Source organism: Mustela lutreola, chromosome 3 (assembly GCF_030435805.1).
Source record: "Mustela lutreola isolate mMusLut2 chromosome 3, mMusLut2.pri, whole genome shotgun sequence".
NCBI lineage: Eukaryota > Metazoa > Chordata > Mammalia > Carnivora > Mustelidae > Mustela > Mustela lutreola.
The window spans coordinates 68,398,142-68,416,862 of NC_081292.1; the positions used below are offsets into that span (position 1 = coordinate 68,398,142).

Genomic DNA, 18,721 nt, shown 5'->3' on the forward strand with positions numbered 1-18,721 from the left:
AAAGTCTATCTAGCCTTACAATTCAATATTGTATTGTAATTGAATTTGTAAATCCCTTTAAATAGATAAACTCTTAACTCCTTACTCCATATATTTATCATTAGTGAGTCAGTACTTTTGAGTATTATACCACATAAACCCTTGTTACATATGGGAGCTCCTTCCCAAAATGGCAGCCTTCTAAGCTTATGTTTTCTTGGTTTTGTCCAGGAGATGTACGTGTAAGGAGTCGAGCAGGATTTGAATCAGAAAGAAGAGGTTCTCATCCATATATTGATTTTCGTATTTTTCATGGTAAGTGTTGGGATATACAGTATTTCTCTTAGGCTTCCAGCAAACTTCAGATTTTCATAAAATAATATAATTTTTCAAAGGAAAAAGAAAGCTATATTTGGAATGTTTTAAAAACACTGGGTCATTGGGGCGCCTGGGTGGCTCAGTGGGTTAAGCCGCTGCCTTCGGCTCAGGTCATGATCTCGGAGTCCTGGGATCGAGTCCCACATCGGGCTCTCTGCTCAGCAGGGAGCCTGCTTCCTCCTCTCTGCCTGCCTCTCTGCCTACTTGTGATCTCTCTCTGTCAAATAAATAAATAAAAATCTAAAAAAAAAAAAAAAAAAAAAAAAACACTGGGTCATGATAAACGACACTTTATTTCTAGATAGTATTAGTAAATGCTTAGAGGCAATTAGAATTGTAAAGTATAAAATATGAAAGCTGATACAGTTTTTCTTCTCCTTTTCAATTTAAATGTGAAATTACTTTGGTACATTTTTTCCCCTGATATATATATATACAAAAAAAAAAATGTTTAAAGTTGTTTTATTCCGTGTTTTGTCTTTACTACTCTATAAAAAATGTTTTTGTGCAAATGACATTTCATAAGGTATTTTCATAGTTAGGTATATCCTGGTTCATTTGAAAATACACTGCCAACTTTAAAGATGTTCCATAGGATGCATATCTTGAAAACAAACATTATGTGGGTCTGGCTCATAATGGAGAAAATGGAAAAAACAGAATTTATAAAACTCTTTAATAGTAAACAATATTATCTGCTTTTGGAGAAGCTCCACTTTTGGTAATGTTGGATAAATTATTTAGATTAACACTCCAGTTTAAAAAACTAGAAAAACTGTATAAATACATGGAAGACATGTATTGAGTATATCAGAATGCTGTTAAGGTGGAGATGAACCTGGCGTTAGGGCTACTTTCCTCCTTAGTAGCATCTGGCAATTCTGGGAAAGGTTGTCAAGAAGCTGAGCAGAGTTTCTGATGGATACTTAAGGCTGAAAAAACAAAACGGCTGTTGATACACCACCAGGGTTGGGGCATTGATCCTGGTAAGCCCTCTGCTCGAGTTGGAACCCCAAAGTACTGTACCTTAGAAATAAATCCCAGCTATGAAATACCTGAGTCAGTGATTAGATCAAGGTGATCTGTGACGTCAGTACCTCTAGCCACCTACTTGAAGTAAAATGTTAATCAATCCTCTTTGAAGGAAGGTAACATTATCCTAAGTCTCATATTACCTCTAAATTTTTCATGTACAGTGTCAAGCACTGAATTAAAAATAAAGGCAAAAGGAGGTTAGACAGTGTGACCAAAAATAAAAAGGAAACAACAGTAGAAAAATCCACAGGAAATTCCTATGTTGGAATTATTTTACCTGAACTTCAAAATTACTAAACATGATTTGCAGATGGGAAAAAAGACCTGCTTGAGAATATCAATAGAGGACCGCAAATCGTGAAGAAAAACAAAACAAAACAAAAAAACAACGAATCAAATGGAAATTTAAGACTGAAAAAATAACATACCTTAAATAAGAACTCATTGGAGGTGGTTTTAACAGCCAATAAGACCAAAGTGCAGAGAGAATTAATGGTTTGGAATATTAAGTCAGAAGGAAATAATTTAGAATGAAATACAAATAAAAAGTAGAAAATAAATAAAATGGAGTATGATCTACTTATTGATTGCTCTGAATCTGTCAGGAATCGTGACAAATCTAAGATTCTACTTTATAAGTTAACAAATAAGTTACTGCTTCCTGGATGCTAGTGGAAGAAACAAGACTCCTAGGTCAGAGACAAAGGACTTTATTATTCATGGCACAGCAAGCAGCGTGAACATTCTATTATGTCAGTTCTTCTAGCCCCAGCACATCCTGCAGTGACAACACAGAAGGTTTTATGTGGATATTGTGCACACAGTGAATTTGCATTGCCTCCATGAATTTAGGGAATATACCCCCTTTTAGAGTCATACTGCTCTTTGTCCCAGAAAAAGATGTTCCTTGTCCCTCAAAGTTGCTAGCTGCAAATGCAAGAAATGGCCTGGATAGGGATCTGGTCAGGGCTTGGGGTTCTTGGCACACCCAGGAAGAACATGCAGAGGCACTCAGGAGAATACTCTGTGAATACTCTGTGGAGGATTACCGCTCCCAATAGTATGACTCCCAAATTACTGGCATAAAACAACAGCTTTTTTTTTTTTATGTTCATGATTCTGAGGGTCAGGAATGTAGTCTGCATATCAGGTTGGATTTGTCTTTGTTCCACAGTGTTTTGATCTTCAGCTGGGATAGTTCAAACAGCTAGAGGTGGCTGGGATGGCTCCACGAGGTCCGTATGTCTAGGGCCTTGCTTTTTCTGCACATGTCCTCTGCTGGGGCTAGAACATCTCAGATGACTTCTGCACTCTTATATCTGGTGCCAGGGTAGGGTGGCTGGAATTTCTGGGGCTGGCCAGCGTTTCTTTCCATAAATGGCCATCTCAGGGGAGTTGGACCTCTTCCATGGCAGCTGTTGCCTTCCCCCAGAGCAAGCATTCCGAGAGGGAGGAAGTATGGGAACACCTGGTGTCCGAAGATGTGGGCATGGACAGGGGCACAACTTCACATTTTCCTATTCTATTGATCAGCTGTGTCACACAGCTTGCCCTGATTCATGCACAGGGGACATAGGTCCCACTTGTCAAAGGGAGTGAGGTCAAAAAAATTGTTAGTCTTCTAACCTTAATTTGGCACAAAATGTGTTGAATAGGTCATCAGGGTCCTAGGAAAGGTATGGGAAATTAGAGTAGAAGTAGTCTTTGAAAAGATGATGACCAAGATATCTCCAAAGCTTGAAAAAAGCACATTAAGGTACAAATTCAAGAAACATTATGAATTTTAAATACAGAACCATTAAAAGAAATCACAGTATATTAGCATAGTATAACTGAAAACCAAAATCATAGAGAAATACTTTCACTCATCTGTGGAATTCAAGAAACAGAACAAAAGAACAAAGTGGGGGGAAGAGGGAGCAAACCAAGAAACAGACTCTTAACTATAGAGAACAAATTGATGGTTACTGGAGGGGAAGTGGGTGCAGGTTGGGGAGGATGGGTGAAATAGAAGATGGGGATTAAGGAGGGCCTTGTTGTGATGAGCACTGGGTGATGTATGGAAGTGTTGAATCACCATATTGTACATCTGAAACTAATACTACACTGTATGTTAGCTAACACATTTAAATAAAAACTTTAAAAATATGCATGGGGTATTTTAAGCCTGAGAATAAATTCTTTTCCAAAATGGAAAGGTAAAAGAAATAAATAAATTTTAAAAATATAAAGTAGTGAGAAGAAAAAAAATGTAGTGAGAGAGAAAAAAAATGATTACCTCCAAAGGAACAGCTATGAGATTGCCAGAAACAGATTCTGTTTCATTTTCAACAGAAGGAAAGATAGCTTCAAAGTGATGGAAAAAAATAAATGTCAAACTAAGATTTCACCCACAAACTCTTCTAAAGAATAAGAGGAAAAGGACATACTTCACAACTTATTATGTAAAGCCAGCTTAATCTTGATACTAAAACCTGACAAGGATAGGACAAGAATAGAAAATCATAGCCACTATCACTCACGAATATAGATGAGACATTCTAAGTAACATACTATCAAATTAAATCTGTAATTTATAGGAAAAAATATATTTTGGCCCAATTTGTGTTTTCCCAGAAATAGAAGGTTGGCTTTAACATTCAAAAACCAGTCATTGTAATTCATCATATTAGTAGAATAAAGGAAAAAAGTCACAGAAAGACCAATATATAAAGGTATCACTTATCACCTTTCTATTCAGTATTGTTTTGGTGTATCTAGCCAGTACGATAATTCAAGGAAAAGAAATAGAAGATATAAGGATTAGGAAAGAAGAAGTATAAGTGTCATTATTTATGGATGACATGATTCTATACTTAGAAAACTATTGGGAGTAATAAGTGAATTTAGCAAGTTTGCTTGGTAAGAAGACAGTATGTAGTTGTATTTTTATAAAGCAGCATTGACGAAAATTGAAATAACAAATTAACAAAAGGTCAAATATGTAGGGATCACTCTTAACAAAAGATGTGCATGACTCTTCATAGAAAACTGCATAGAAAAAAGATGCTACAGAAGAAACAGAAGACCTGAATAAATGGAAATATATACTATTGTTCATGGATTGGAAGATATTCCGTATTTTGAAGATGTTGGTTTTTCTTGAATTGACCTGTAGGTTTAGTGAAACCATAGTAAAAATCCCAGTAGGTTTTTTTCCTCCTTTGGTCGAATTGACACACTGATTGTAAAACCTATATAAAAATTGAAAAAGCCTAGGGGAGCCTGGCTGGCTTAGTCAGTGGAGCATGTGACCCTTGATCTCAGGGTTGTGAGTTTGAGCCCTGGTTTGGGTTTAGAGATCACTTTAAAAAAAAAACAAAAACAAAAAAAAACCAAACAAACAAGAAAAACCTAAATAAAATCTTAAGAAAAGAGAGGGAGGAGGAAAGGAGAGGAAAGAAAGGAGGAAGGAAGGGCAAGCCCAAATTTTAGTCAAGACAATCAGAAAAATAGTAAGAACCATGTTGCAAAATTTGCTTCTCCCAGGGGTGCCCCGGGTGGTTCAGTCAATTAAATGTCTGACTCTTGATCTCAGCTCAGGTCTTAATCCCAGGGTCATGAGTTCAAGCTGCACACTGAGCATAGAGCCTACTTAAAAAAAATAAAAATAAAAGAGTTACTCCTCCCAGATATAAAGTCTTATTATAAGCAATAGTTATAATTTTAAACTAGGGTGATGTTGGTTCAAAGCCTGACAAATAGGATAACAAAACACTGTAAAATAAAGTTCAGAAACAGATTCACACATATTGTGGGTGTTTGATTGGTGACAAATATGGTAATGCAGCATGGAAAAGATTATCTTTTAAATAAATGGTGCTGAATCAGCTGGCTACCCATGTGGTGGAAAAAAAAATGAATCTTAACCCATTATTCACACAATATGTGAAAAAATCAAATTTGGATGTATTTAGTTTTCCATCTTGTACTGGTAAGTCAGATAATATGAGGAGTAAGAATTGATTTAGTGATATGGAAATAGTGATGGGGGAAACCTTATGATTAAATGAATTTAAGAGAACAAGAAGATAGATGTAGCCAGTAAAGACAATCCTTTAGAGACTTGCGCTGCAAAGAAAAGGAAAGAGAGTGAGGCAGCTGACAGGGGAAGTGGGATCACTAAAGCTGGAAATTAATAGCCAAGGCTAGAAAACCATGGAAAACACCTGGAAATTTGTAAGTTCTGAATAAATACTTCTTGAGTCAAAGAGGCGATGGAAACTGACTTTGCAGACTTTTTAAAAAGTGATGAAGACTACATATAAAAACCTGTGAAAATTCAGGCAAAATTCAGTTATAAAGCAGTGCTTACAGGAAAATTCATAGCTTTAAAAATATTTACATTAATAAATGAGAAAGTGAAACAAGTGCATTAAATAGTCAAGTTCAAGAAGTTAGAACAAGAAAGTACACCTAAAAAGAGATGAAGAGAGCAATTAGTAAAGATTAAAACCAGAAATTAATGAGTTAAGAAACTAAAATAAAAATAAACTAAGAACTAGTTCTTTACAACAAAGTAGATAAACTGCTGGCTGACTTAATGAATTAAATAAAGCGAATATGAATACTTAAAAACTAAGCAGACGCAGGAAGGAATCCTTATAGATACAAGGGAAATTAAAGAATAAAAATAGACCACTGTGCTTACTCTTATTAATTTGTGTTTAGGAAACTACTGTTTTCAAGTAAAAATGTTGTTTATGTTAACATGGGTTTATTATGTTTTCTTTTAAAAAACAAATTTTTTTTAGAGCATTTTTAGGTTGAAAGCAAATTTGAGAGGAAGTACAGAGATTTCCCACATATCCTCACACCACGAATGCATAGTTTCCTCTACTGTCAACATCACAAGACTGTGATGTTATAATTGATGAACGTACATTGACACATCATAATCACCCAAAGTCCATAGTTTACATTAGGATTCATTCCAGGTGGTGTATGTTCAATGGGCTTGGACAAATATCCATTGTTACAGCATATAGAGTATTTTCACTTCCCTAAAAATCCTTTATGCTCCACTTATTCATCCCCCCTTTTCCCAGCCATTGGCAACTGCTGATCTTTTTACTTTATCCATGGCTTTGCCTTTTCCAGAATGTCATATAGTTGGAATCATACTGTTAGTGGCCTTCTCAGATTGGCTTTTTTCACATGGATAATATGCTATTTAGGTTACACGTAATCTTTTCATGACTTGATAGCTTATTTCTTTTTAACACTGAATAATGTTCCATTGTCTGGATGTACCACAGCTCATTTATCCATTCACCTACTGAAAGACATCTTGGTTGCTTCCAGGTTTTGTCACTTATGAATAAAGCTGTTACAAACATCCATGTGTGGGGTTTTGTGTGGATGTGACTTCTATGGGTGAATATCAAGGAGTGTGATTGCTGGATTATATGGCAAAAAGTACGTTTAGCTTTGTAAGAAACTGAGAAATTGTCTTCCAAAGTGGCTATATACCTTTTTGTATTCCTACCAGTAATGAATGGGAATTTCTGTTGCTCCATATTCACATCAGTATTTGGTGGTGTGTTCTGGATTTTAGCCATTCTAATAAGTATATAGTGGTATCTCATTTTAATTAAAAATTCCCTGTGGGTGATCTTTTCATATGATTGTTTGCCATCTGTGTATCTTCTTTAATGAGGTGTCTGTTCAGGTTTTGGCTCCTTTTTTTAAAATCACTGTTTTTCTTGTAGAATTTTGAGTTCTTTGTGCACTTTGAGTATCGGTCCTTTATCAGATGTGACTTTTGCAAATATCTTCTTCCATTCTGTGGCTTGTCTTCTTATTCTCTTGGCACTGTCTTTTGCAGAGCAGAAGTTTTTAAATTTAATGAAGTCCATCTAAAACCAATTTTCTTTCATGGATCATGCATGTCTTTGATATTGGTTCTAAAAAGGCATTTCAGTACCCAAGGTTGTCTAGATTTTCTCCTCTGTTGTCTTCTTAGGAGTTCTTTAGTTTTGTCTTTTATACATATACATACAGGTCTGTGATCCATTTTGAATTAGTTTTTGTGAAGGTCTGTGTTTAGATTCATTTTTTTGCATGTGGATGTCCAGTTGTTCCAGCACCTTTTGTTTGAAGAGACTGTGTTTGCTAGTGTATTGCTTTTACTCCTTTGTCAAAGATTAGTTGGCTGTATTTACGTGGGTTTATTTCTGGGCTTTTTACTTTGTTCTACGATCTGTTTGTCTCTTCTTTTGACAATACCACACTCTTGATCGTTGTAGCTTTATAGTAAGTCTGGAAGTCGGGTCAATTCAGTCTTCTAGCTTAGTTTTTCTCCTTCAGTAATGAGTTGTCCGGTCTGGGTCTTTTGCCACTTTTTATAAATTTTAGAATTAATTTGTTGGTATCCATAAGATAACTTACTGGGATTTTGATTGGGATTGCATTAAAACTATGGATCAAGTTGAGAGGAACTGACATGTTGATAGTAATGAGTCTTCCTATCCATGAACATGGAATATCTCCATTTATTTACTTCTTTTCTGATTTCTTTCATCCCAGTTTTGTAGTTTTCCTCATGTAGGTCTTATGCATATTTTATTAGATTTATATCTAAGTATTTCACGTTGGGGGGATGCTAATGTAAATAGTATTGTGTTTTTAATTTCAAATATCATTTGTTTATTGTTGGTATATAAGAAAGCAATGGACTTTTCTTTATTAACCTGTATCCTACAATCTTGCTATAATTATTAGTTTCAAGAGGTTTCTTTGTTTATTCTTTCAGATTTTCTGTATAGACAGTCATGTCATCTGTGAGCAAAAGTTTTTGTTTCTTCTTTCCCCATCTGCTTATGTCTTATTTTCTTTCTTTTCTTACTGCATTAGCTAGGATTTCTAATATGATTTTAAAAAGAATGGTGAGAGGGGATATCCTTACCTTCTACCTAATCTTAGTGGGAAACTTTCAAGTTTCTCACCATTAATTCTCATCAAAATACCACAACGTATTTTTGTTGTGGGGTTTTTGTAGACATTTTGAGGGCATTCCCCATATTCCTAGTTTTCTAAGAGTTTTTAATCAAGAACGAGTGTTGGATTTTGTCAAGTGCTTTTTCTGCATTTATTGGTATGATCATGTGTTTTTTTCTAAGTCTGTTGACTTGTTGGATTACTTTAATTGATTTTTTAATATTGAACCAGGCCTGCATGCTTGAGTTAAATTCCACATGGTTATGGTGTATAATTCTTTTAATACTTTTTTGGATTTGATTTGCTAATATTTTGTTGAGGATTTTTGCACCTGTACACATGAGATACTGGCCTGTAGTTTTCTTTTTCTTAGAACACCCGTGCCTGATTTTAGTAGTGGAATAATGCTGGCTAATAGATTGAATTAGAAGTATTCCTTCCCTCTCTTTCAGTTTTCTGAAAGGGATTGTGGAGAATTGGTATAACTTCTTCCTTAAGGGTTCACCAGATTTTACCAGTGAACCCATCTGGGCCTGATATTTTCTGTTTTGGAAGATTACTAATTAATGATTCCATTTCTTAAATACAGGCCTATTCAGATTGTCTATTTATTCTTGTGTGAGTTTTGGCAGACATTTACCGTGAGAACTTAAACCACTGGAAGTAAATCACAAAATGTTGGGCCTCCCATGACTGGATTTCAGCATTGTCTGCACTAGGCTTTCAGAAATTCATCAGTATAGTGCAGATTTCCCTACCCTGGCATTGGTTCCCAACCAGATTTCTGTGAGTCTGTGCTCTAGTAAATTGTTACTGTCTCTAATCATCTGTTGGTCTCTCCATTCTTGAGGGCAGTGGTTTTTCCTGTGCCCTCCACCTCTCGTGAATACTAGAAGAGTTGTTGATTTTTCAATCTTGCACTTTTTACTATTGTTAAAACAGAGCAAAAGCTTCCAAGTTTCTTTTATGTGGATACAGAAACTCAAAGTCCTATTATTGTATTTTAAAGCGAAGTGACAAATAAGTATTTGCAAATTTTGTTTAATTTCTATCATGGTAAATATCAGTAGCTCTAACTCAAATAAGCTAAAACTCTTTGATGCAGTCAGTAATTGGGAGTTGGGAAAAGCAGCATGTTTGAGAAAGTTGCAGAACAGTTACCTCTCTAAAATCATGAGGTGTAAAGATTTTGCAGGCATATTCTTTTGGGATCTTTAAAAGACTGATGATTGTTTATAAGAAGCAAGTATACTCTTACTATAAATGTCTATAAAAAATATTCAAAAAATATTAACAAAAAGGAGTCCAACAGCATGAAAAGAACAATCGTCCAGCCTTAGTGAGTTTGTTTCAGGGAGGAAAACAAGCATGATTTAATATCTAGATTTTGTGGGGTTTTTTTTGGATAACATTCATTGCTTCTAGGAGGAAATGGGTGGCTTGGGAAGATGAAAGAAAAAGAGATTTTTTTGTTGTAGACTCTTTTGAATATTGATTCATGTGAATGTATTATTGAAAAGCTTAAATAAAATTACTTATAAATATTGTAATATACAAAGATTGGCTATGAATAGGGATATCAGTAAAAAGGTTAAGTCTGAATATTGACAGTATTATATAGAAAGGTACAGTTGTCTTGGTAGTCTCTAGTATAACCCCTTGCCTTTCACTGAATTTAATGAAATAGAGAATTTGGAAAATATAATTGTTATAAAGTGTCGATTTAAATGAGGGACATAGGGTGCCTGGGTGGCTCAGTGGTTTAAGCCACTGCCTTCGGCTCAGGTCATGATCTCTGGGTCCTGGGATTGAGTCCCACATTGGGCTCTCTGCTCAGCGGGGAGCCTGCTCCCTCCTCTCTCTCTCTGTCTACTTGTGATCTCTCTCTCTTCAAATAAATAAATAAAATCTTTAAAAAAAATAAAATAAAAAATAAATGAGGGACATAGTGGGACATGTTGGGAGAGGGAAGTTACAAATGACGAAATTGTTGGAAGTACTTTCTAGTGGAATTAAAATAGGATGGGTACCTTCTAAATCATAACAAAACCAGGAGCAAGTAATACAACATCTGAAGGACAAAATGAGAGCAGACCAAAGATACTGATGATAGTAATAAAGGTAAAGGGATGAGATATTCCTTCTAAGAGATGAAGATGCTCAGACTAGGTAAAAAATGAAACCTAATGACATAGAATGGTTGAAAACAGTATGAAGCAGTACCAGGCTTGAAGGTGTTAAATTGGATTTGGGGACTTACACTTGGATCCTGATCTGGTGATTTAGACCCATTGTAGGAACCGTGTGGTATGGTGTCTTATAACTCTTGACCTCATTACACTGATTGTTTACAGAAAGTGACAAAAGTCTAAGAGTCTGGGTTGTAAGTTGGAAAATTGGCTCACTTTAGAATTGGTTCTATAGTTACTGCAAAACAGTGTCTCTAAGCTAAGACAATAATAAAATTTGGAGGGTTTTTTTTTTTTTTAATGAAAAAAATGAATCATTTTTTCCTACTGGTAGTGTGGGTGCTGTTTATTGCAGAGCTCAGAATTCTTAAAAGAAAAAACCTTAATCTAGTATGTTTTGTGAAATGTGATCTAATCTGAGTGAGCACATGCTGCTGCTATGACTAAAACCTATGAGCCATCTCCAGGAGCCTTCTCTTCTGCAGACTTGGCGGAAGGTACCTACCTACCCTTAAGTAGCTTTCCAGGATAAGTTTAAACCTTCAGAGGGACTGAAGCACTTGAAAGACTTTAGTAATGTGTCTTCTCCCATATATATATAATTAAAAATAACATCTTATTTTTCACAGAGGCACAAAACATTGCAAGCTCAAGTTACAATAGTTTTTAGATGTTCGGATTGCAAACTTCTAGATATGTGTATTAAATTGATTAAATTAGAATTCTCTCTATATAGAGCTCCTAAATACCTCTTCTGTGCATCTCTGTGGTTGTAACTTGAAGTCACTCGTAATTTCCCTATTGTAAAATTCCTGTTTCTTTCTGCTCTTCTGTTGCTTATATGCAGTCTGTATTAAATTCCATGTAATCTCTAGCCAGAAATAACTGCCATAATTCTTTCCTCTCTGTCCTCTTCTATCTCTTCTCCTGCTTGATTCAGACCTTCATCACTCCTGTCTGGGATTATTCTGGCATTATCTTAAACATTAAGATTTCTCTCCTGCAATCTGTCCTGTACTCTGTACCCAAAGTTGGGTCTTTCTAAAGAGAGGGAAAGCTTAAGAAATAGGGGGAAATGCATCACAATTGGTAAAGAGATGTAGTATGCTATTAGCATATTAAGTAATACTATTTTTTTGTCAGTAATTTTGTGTTCTCTGAGTTTTATCTGTGAGGTGCTAATATTTAAATGCTGGAATATACCTGGGAATTAGAAATCTACACTGTAATATTGAGCTTTTCTATTAATGTTTTTTATAATACAGTTTATAATAAAGTGTTTAGGTTTACAATATCAATGTGACTTCTCTCTCTCTGTGTGTCTCTCTCTCTTTTTGGGGGGGGGGGGGTGCCGAAACCCCGGATCAAACTCAGGGTGACTTCTCAAGAGAGATGCCTAGTTAGGGAAAATTCTGTAGATATTACAGGTTTTTCTGCCTTGAGTTTTTGTTGTTTGGATTGTCTTTTGTCATAAATCCATCTTCTATTAAGGCTTATAAATTTATTTTCACAATAGGCTTTTGAGTCTTTCTGAAAGGCTGTAAAGAAACAACAGAAGAAAATCAGTTCAACACAGAATTACCTTAAATGCAGAAAGAATGCTCAGCCTTACTTCTAAACAGACAAATTCCTGTCAAATTTAGGAGGTTTAACTGTCTGTTTCAGTGCTGGTGATAGTAACATTGTGACGGGCTCTAGGGGGCAGTTCCTCAGTCTGCATCAAGAGTTTTAAACAGATTTTTCCTTTGATTTCACCACTAGAAATTATGCAAAGGGAATAATCACATGTAAATGTTAATGTATGTCCAAAGATGTTCAGTTTGGCTTTGTTTATATGGGAAATGCATTAAATTGTGGTATTATTGACTGAAATATTCAGAAGTAAAAAGCCAGAATGTTTATAACCTGCTCTCACATGTTCAGAAGGAGAATAGTGTACACACACACACACACACACACACACGCTGTGCAGATGTTAAAGTAATGTAATAAAATGTTAACAATGACAAATCTGAATAAAGGGTATTCTTTGTACTATTTAGTTTGCAAATTTTTGTATTTTAGATCTGTATTTTGAAATGATTTCTAAATAGAAAGTTTGGTAATCATGTGCTTATTAAAAAGGATGGGTTTTTATTCAGATTATGTATTCATTAAATAACTGGTAGTAGACCAGTGCTGTGGTTGTGCCTACAGAACTGAGAGAGTCCAAACTTTGGGAGGATGATTTGAAACTTACTTACATTCATTGCTACAGAGGATGGAGGGATTTCGATGATCATGAATCCTCCTTGCCAAGAAGTGTTTCCCAAAAATCTGGAATAAATCTGGAGTCAGGGTTATTAGTCTGGCATCTTTGTTGCAATGATTCTGCTTTAATCAATAAATTCTGCTGTATCTTTAAGTTTTTCCTGAAATGGATGTATTGCACAGAAACTTTTATTCTTAACCAGATTTTACTTTTTCTCTTTTGTCTCTGATGCTTTAGTGGGCAGCTCATGCTAACTTCTGTGTGCATTTATTAGGTATTATTGTGGTTCTGTGGGACAAGAAATCAAAAATTTTTCCCAGGTATCATTTCTCACTGAAGGGAATTTCTGAAGCATTCTTTTACCTTTGTTTTTTGTTCTTATTAACTTTTACATTATAGAACAAGAGGTAATATGTATCATATATATGAAAATGTTGGTATTAACACTTTCTTGAGACCCACTGAGAAACTTGAGCTTTCATCCCATTTTTAAAAGATCCCTGGAGTGCCTGGGTGCCTCAGTTGGTCAAGAGTCTACCTTCAACTCAGGTCATGATCCCAGCATCCTGGGATCAAGCCCTACATCGGGCTCCCTGCTCATCAGGGAGTCTGCCACTCCTTCTGCTTGTGCGCTCTCTCTCTCTGTGTGTGTCAAAAAAATAAAGAAATAATTTTTAAAAATAGGTTAAAAGATCCCTAACGCTCAGACCTGCTGTGTCTGGGAATTATATTCACGAAGGTACAGATTTCTGGTCCTCCGGCTTTTAAAAACTGCTTCTGGATGTCCTTCATTTAACTAAGTTTAACCTAGGTAGTCTCCTGATTTTATGTTGTGAAAAGTCTACGTTTGAGGCACCTAGTGACACTAAGTGATATATAGCATTAACACACTGGGAGGAAAAGCTGAAGTGGGGGGGGGGGGGAGAAAAAATTGTTTGATTAGATAGAGTGAGAGACATGAGCCCCACAGGAGAGTAGTTTACACGGTAAGGTGCCCAGAGCTGTGTCTCCCTACCCTGGGCTCCTGTGCTCTTGAGCGTCCTTTCTTAATGTGCCTCTCTTCCCCAGGCTCTCTCAAGTTTATTGCTTTCACTCAACTCTAGAGAGCACCAGAAGCCTCCTCATTTCACTTTCTTCCTTTTGAGTATACAGTGGCTTACTTTGAGCAGGCTGGATTAACAGCCCCAAATATTCCTACAGATATTCTCCTAATACCTGGTCTGTTGAATTATAATATTTTGAGACTTCAGTTTACGGGACCTGATGAAATGAATTCTCTGTTGACATTCTGTCACACTTTATCTCGTGTTTGCTGCTAAAACTCTGTGTCCCTGAATTTAATGAATCATTCTTTTAGTTACACATGATTTTTGGCTTATATAATACCAATACTAGTGTCTTTAAAATGTACAGAACTGCTATAACTCTCTGTGTGCACTTAGAAAATCTGATGAGGTTTGGTTTTTTGGGTTTGTTTGGGGGGGTTTTGCTTTGTTTTTTGAAAGATTTCTGGCATCATTATTAAATAGTAACAGAAGCTTCCAGCTTGACAGTTACTTCTTTTCATGGAATTCACTAGAGCTTACTGACGTCATCCAGACTGGAAGGCATGTTCTCTCTGCCAATATCAGACAAGATGTAATACAAGGAATATGCTCTTTATACAGGTGTTTTTTTTTTTTCATGTCCACGTAAATGCAGTTCTTTCCATTTTCTTTTCCTTCTGGCACATGGTCATGTTCCAGTCCATGTGTGTTTTACCCATTATCTAGAGCTTTGTGTTCATTTTAGCACTTTACTCTCCTCTTACTAGGGCAGCAAGGGAACTTGTCAGGATACTTAAATTGTAGCCTAAAAGCTTTTAGGTTTTCTAGGCTTTTAGTCTTATTCATCTCTTTGTTTCTAGCCTCTGGCAGGGTCTGGCTCCTTGGCATCAAGTTGTCTAAAACTATCTTCCACAGGTAGGTTTTATAGGGTCCCACTTGTCGTTCCCTAAATATAATCTGAAACTATGAACTAAATTCAGGCTGGTTGCTGCCATTCTGCTGAACCAAATGTCTTCTATTGTCTTTATTGTAACGACTCACTATGAAAACCTACAAACTCCTTAAATTTGTTCTTAGATCCTCATGTGTGTTTGATTTGGGGTTGTTTCCTGTCTTCCTAACAGGGCTGTGTCGGACTTCAGTACTTGTTTTATACTGTTACATGATCAGAAAGAACGTTTCTATGTGTATTTTGAGTTTAAAAGTCAGTGTCTTACTGATTTTATTGTCTTAGATTACCTGAGTCTTTAATGTCTAACAACTTACACACAAGAGTAGATGCTATGCTTTTTGGTAGCTTTCCCCGCATCTTTTCTTTAGGCTTAAAAGTTGTTGCTCGGTGTTTCACTCAGCCATGACTTTTTCTTTGTTACAGTCTTTTTCCTATTACCACCTGGCCAGTACTTTTGCTGTTTACAACCATATTTTCTTCAGCCATTATTTGTTTGATCTGCTAACATAGCTATTCACCACTTGTAATTTGGTCTCATTACAAATATAGCATCCCAGCCTCTACTTAAATTGTGGTATTGTAGACTAAGGTCCCATTTTGTGTGGGGTTTCTGTTAAATTTTAGTTGGTTCCCAGTCATCCATTTGTCTTGAGATCATGTCTATGGTATGTAATATAAACAACATATTTATAATAGTGCACAATAGTGTACTGTTGTGATACAGTAGTATCACAGTTATACAATAGTATCACAGTTCTCTGTGATATCACAGAGATATCACAGGAAACGATTATCTTATGTCTTTATTTTTTCTCTGCTTTTTTGTCATGAATGATCCTGCTTCCTGTAAGAATCCCCTTATGAACCAGTGCGTGTAGAGAGGAGCACAGCTGTGTTGAATTGAATTAGGAAACAGAGCACTCTGCCCCATGTTTATGTATTTTTTTTTTTAAAGATTTATTTATTTATTTATTTGACAGACAGAGATCACAAGTAGGCAGAGAGGCAGGTAGAGAGAGAGGAGGAAGCAGGCTCCCTGCCGAGCAGAGAGCCCGATGTGGGGCTCGATCCCAGGACCCTGAGATCATGACCTGAGCCGAAGGCAGCGGCTTAACCCACTGAGCCACCCAGGTGCCCCCCATGTTTATGTATTTTTAAAAATTTACCTAGTTTCGGGCACCTGGGTGGCTCAGTGAGTTAAAGCTCTGCCTTCGGCTCAGGTCATGATCCTGGGGTACTAGGATCAAGCCCTGCATCGGGCTCTCTGCTTAGCAGGGAGCCTGCTTCCTCCCCCACCCCCTCTCTGCCTGCCTCTCTGCCTACTTGTGATCTGTCTGTTAAATAAATAAAATCTTGTAAAAAAATTTTACCTAGTTTCCAGGTGCTTGTGAAATGTCTACATTTGAAAACCACTGATTTTTGTTGTTTCTTTGTCCCAAACTGATAGAATATTCTGTCCTCTAGCTATCTTCTTGAACTTCATAGCACAAATTAGGGAACTGATGTGGAATGGACCTTAATACAGTTTAATGGTATTTTAATTCTAATTGTGCTTGGAAGAATTGGGGGGTATAGAATATTTAACTTTAGGCTTTATTTTTTATGTTACACTTTAAATCTTTTTGTACTTTCTTTTCTTTCTCAGTTTACTGAGAAGGTAATTAAAAATGTAATCAATAAGGAGCTATGTTCAAGTCCTTAGTTTGAACATAAGAGAGATCCAACATATCACATATCCTACTATGGAAATGCCTAATCCAGAACAATAATAAGAATAATCTTTAAAAGAGTTTCATATTAATTATTATATCAAATCCTGTCAAAGTGAACTTTGTATTCCATAAACTCTAAGAATTCCCTAAGGGAAAGAATATTGATTTTACAGCTTAACATTGATCTGATTTTAGATTATGAGTAGCAGGTTTATTTCTTTTATTTATATTGAAGCCTGGGCTTCAATATACTCATTTTAAAGTAAGGAAATTGGGTGGGGCACCTGGGTGGCTCAGTGGGTTAAGCCGCTGCCTTCGGCTCAGGTCATGATCTCAGGGTCCTGGGATCGAGTCCCGCATCGGGCTCTCTGCTCAGCAGAGAGCCTGCTTCCCTCTCTCTCTCTCTCTGCCTGCCTCTCCATCTACTTGTGATTTCTGTCAAATAAATAAATAAAATCTTTAAAAAAAAAAAAAAGTAAATGTCCCTTCCCTTCTTAAACTGAAACTGGGCTCTCCTTTTACATTGGGCTCTGCGCTGGGCATGGAGCCTACTTAAATACATACATTCAGACACACATGGTTACATACACAAATAAAGTAATAAAATTGTATGCATATTGAAATCTTTTAAATATGAGCATTTATTTTGATAGTATATAAAAGTATACAGTGGTCTGGGACGCCTGGGTGGCTCAGTTGGTTAAGCGGCTGCCTTTGGCTCAGGTCATGATCCCAGCGTCCTGGGATCGAGTCCCACATCGGGCTCCTTGCTCCGCAGGGAGCCTGCTTCTCCCTCTGACTCTTCCTTCCACTCTGTCTGCCTGTGCTCGCTCTCATTCACTCTCTCTCTGACAAATAAATAAATAAAATCTTTAAAAAAAAAAAAAGTATACAGTGGTCTTCAGGATGAAGTTATGCTGTCACAAAGAATAAGTTTGGTTTTGTTAAAATAAGTAGTGTGAAGTCATGTGTTTAAAAATATTTGAACTTGAAAATAATGTTACAGACCAGTTATACCTACAGTAAAAAAATATTTGATATGTATGATAATTGTAGCCATTAATGTTGAAGTGTTTATTCTTTCCCAGAAAGACATATTTCATGTATTATCTCATTTAATTTTCACAACAGTCCTATGAAGCCTATTTTACAGTGAGGAAAGTGTTAATAATTTTCCTAATGTCACAAAACTAGTAAAAGTGGCAGAGCTGGGATTCAAACTCAGGTGTGTGACTCCCAAGCCCATGTGTTTTACCCACTCGGCTGTATTGTTTACTACAAGACTTCACTGTGGCTTTATGTACTTTGCTCTTCTCCATGTGTCCACACATGCTCAATGTAAATATTCTTCCAAGCAGTTTCCCCCATAGACATTGATAAATGTAATTATTCAATATTAATACTAGGTTTTCAGATACGGTTCTGTGTGTGTGTGTTTAGGAAAATTAAAGGGAGATTAGAATATAGAATTTCTTCAGGGTTTTTTTTTTTAAGATATTTTATTTATTTATTTGACAGAGATTACAAGCAGACAGAGAGGCAGGCAGAGAGAGAGGAAGGGAAGCAGGCTCCCCGCTGAGCAGAGAGCCTGATGCGAGACTCGATCCCAGGACCTTGGGATCATGACCTGAGCCAAAGGCAGAGGCTTTATTTAATCCACTGAGCAATCCAGGCTCCCCCAGGTTTTTTATTCCATTACCATTCAGCATGACATTGCCCTAGGCTTAAGTTGGAACTGAATTTAAAAAACATTTTTTAAATAATCTCCAAGGATAATTCGTGATTACATGCATGCATCTAAGTTGATTTTTACTACTTTAAGGTGGAGATACAGTGACTACAGGGCTCCCTCTTGTGGACCATTACGGCAAGTAGCGATCAAGTCTCAAGATCCCAAGACTTTCTGTTAAAAACATTTTTGTCTAATAACTAAGTATCAGTGACATCCTTTGCCATGCAACTTGGATGATAGAGAGTCTGGGACTGTCGGGAGTAATACTGCTCAACGTGTGTGATTCTCCAGCCCTTTTGTTTCCTTGACCTATTGCTTGTATTCCTGTCTACTTTCTAGTATTAGGGGGAAAAATTGCTTCTTAATGTGCTTCCTATCCCACTTTTCAGTTTTTTGGCCCAGAGACTCTAAGAGTGGATGGCTGGAAGTAACTCCCATGAACATTTAGTAACAACACTCACTAAGTTTT

The 18,721-nt window shown here is 36.4% G+C and overlaps 1 protein-coding gene across 6 annotated transcripts in view; it reads left to right on the plus strand.

Moving 5' to 3' along the window:
• The window catches only part of PDE7A (phosphodiesterase 7A), a 115,779-nt gene that overhangs the window by 58,803 nt on the left and 38,255 nt on the right, over positions 1 to 18,721 (plus strand). For all 6 annotated transcript variants that reach the window (XR_009351735.1, XM_059166337.1, XM_059166339.1 and 3 more), the window contains exon 3: positions 211 to 294. Coding sequence is in view for 5 of the 6 variants with exons in the window: in XM_059166337.1 (XP_059022320.1) it covers positions 211 to 294 (84 nt within the window). In the remaining variant the exon portion in view is untranslated. The remainder of the gene's footprint in view (positions 1 to 210; positions 295 to 18,721) is intronic.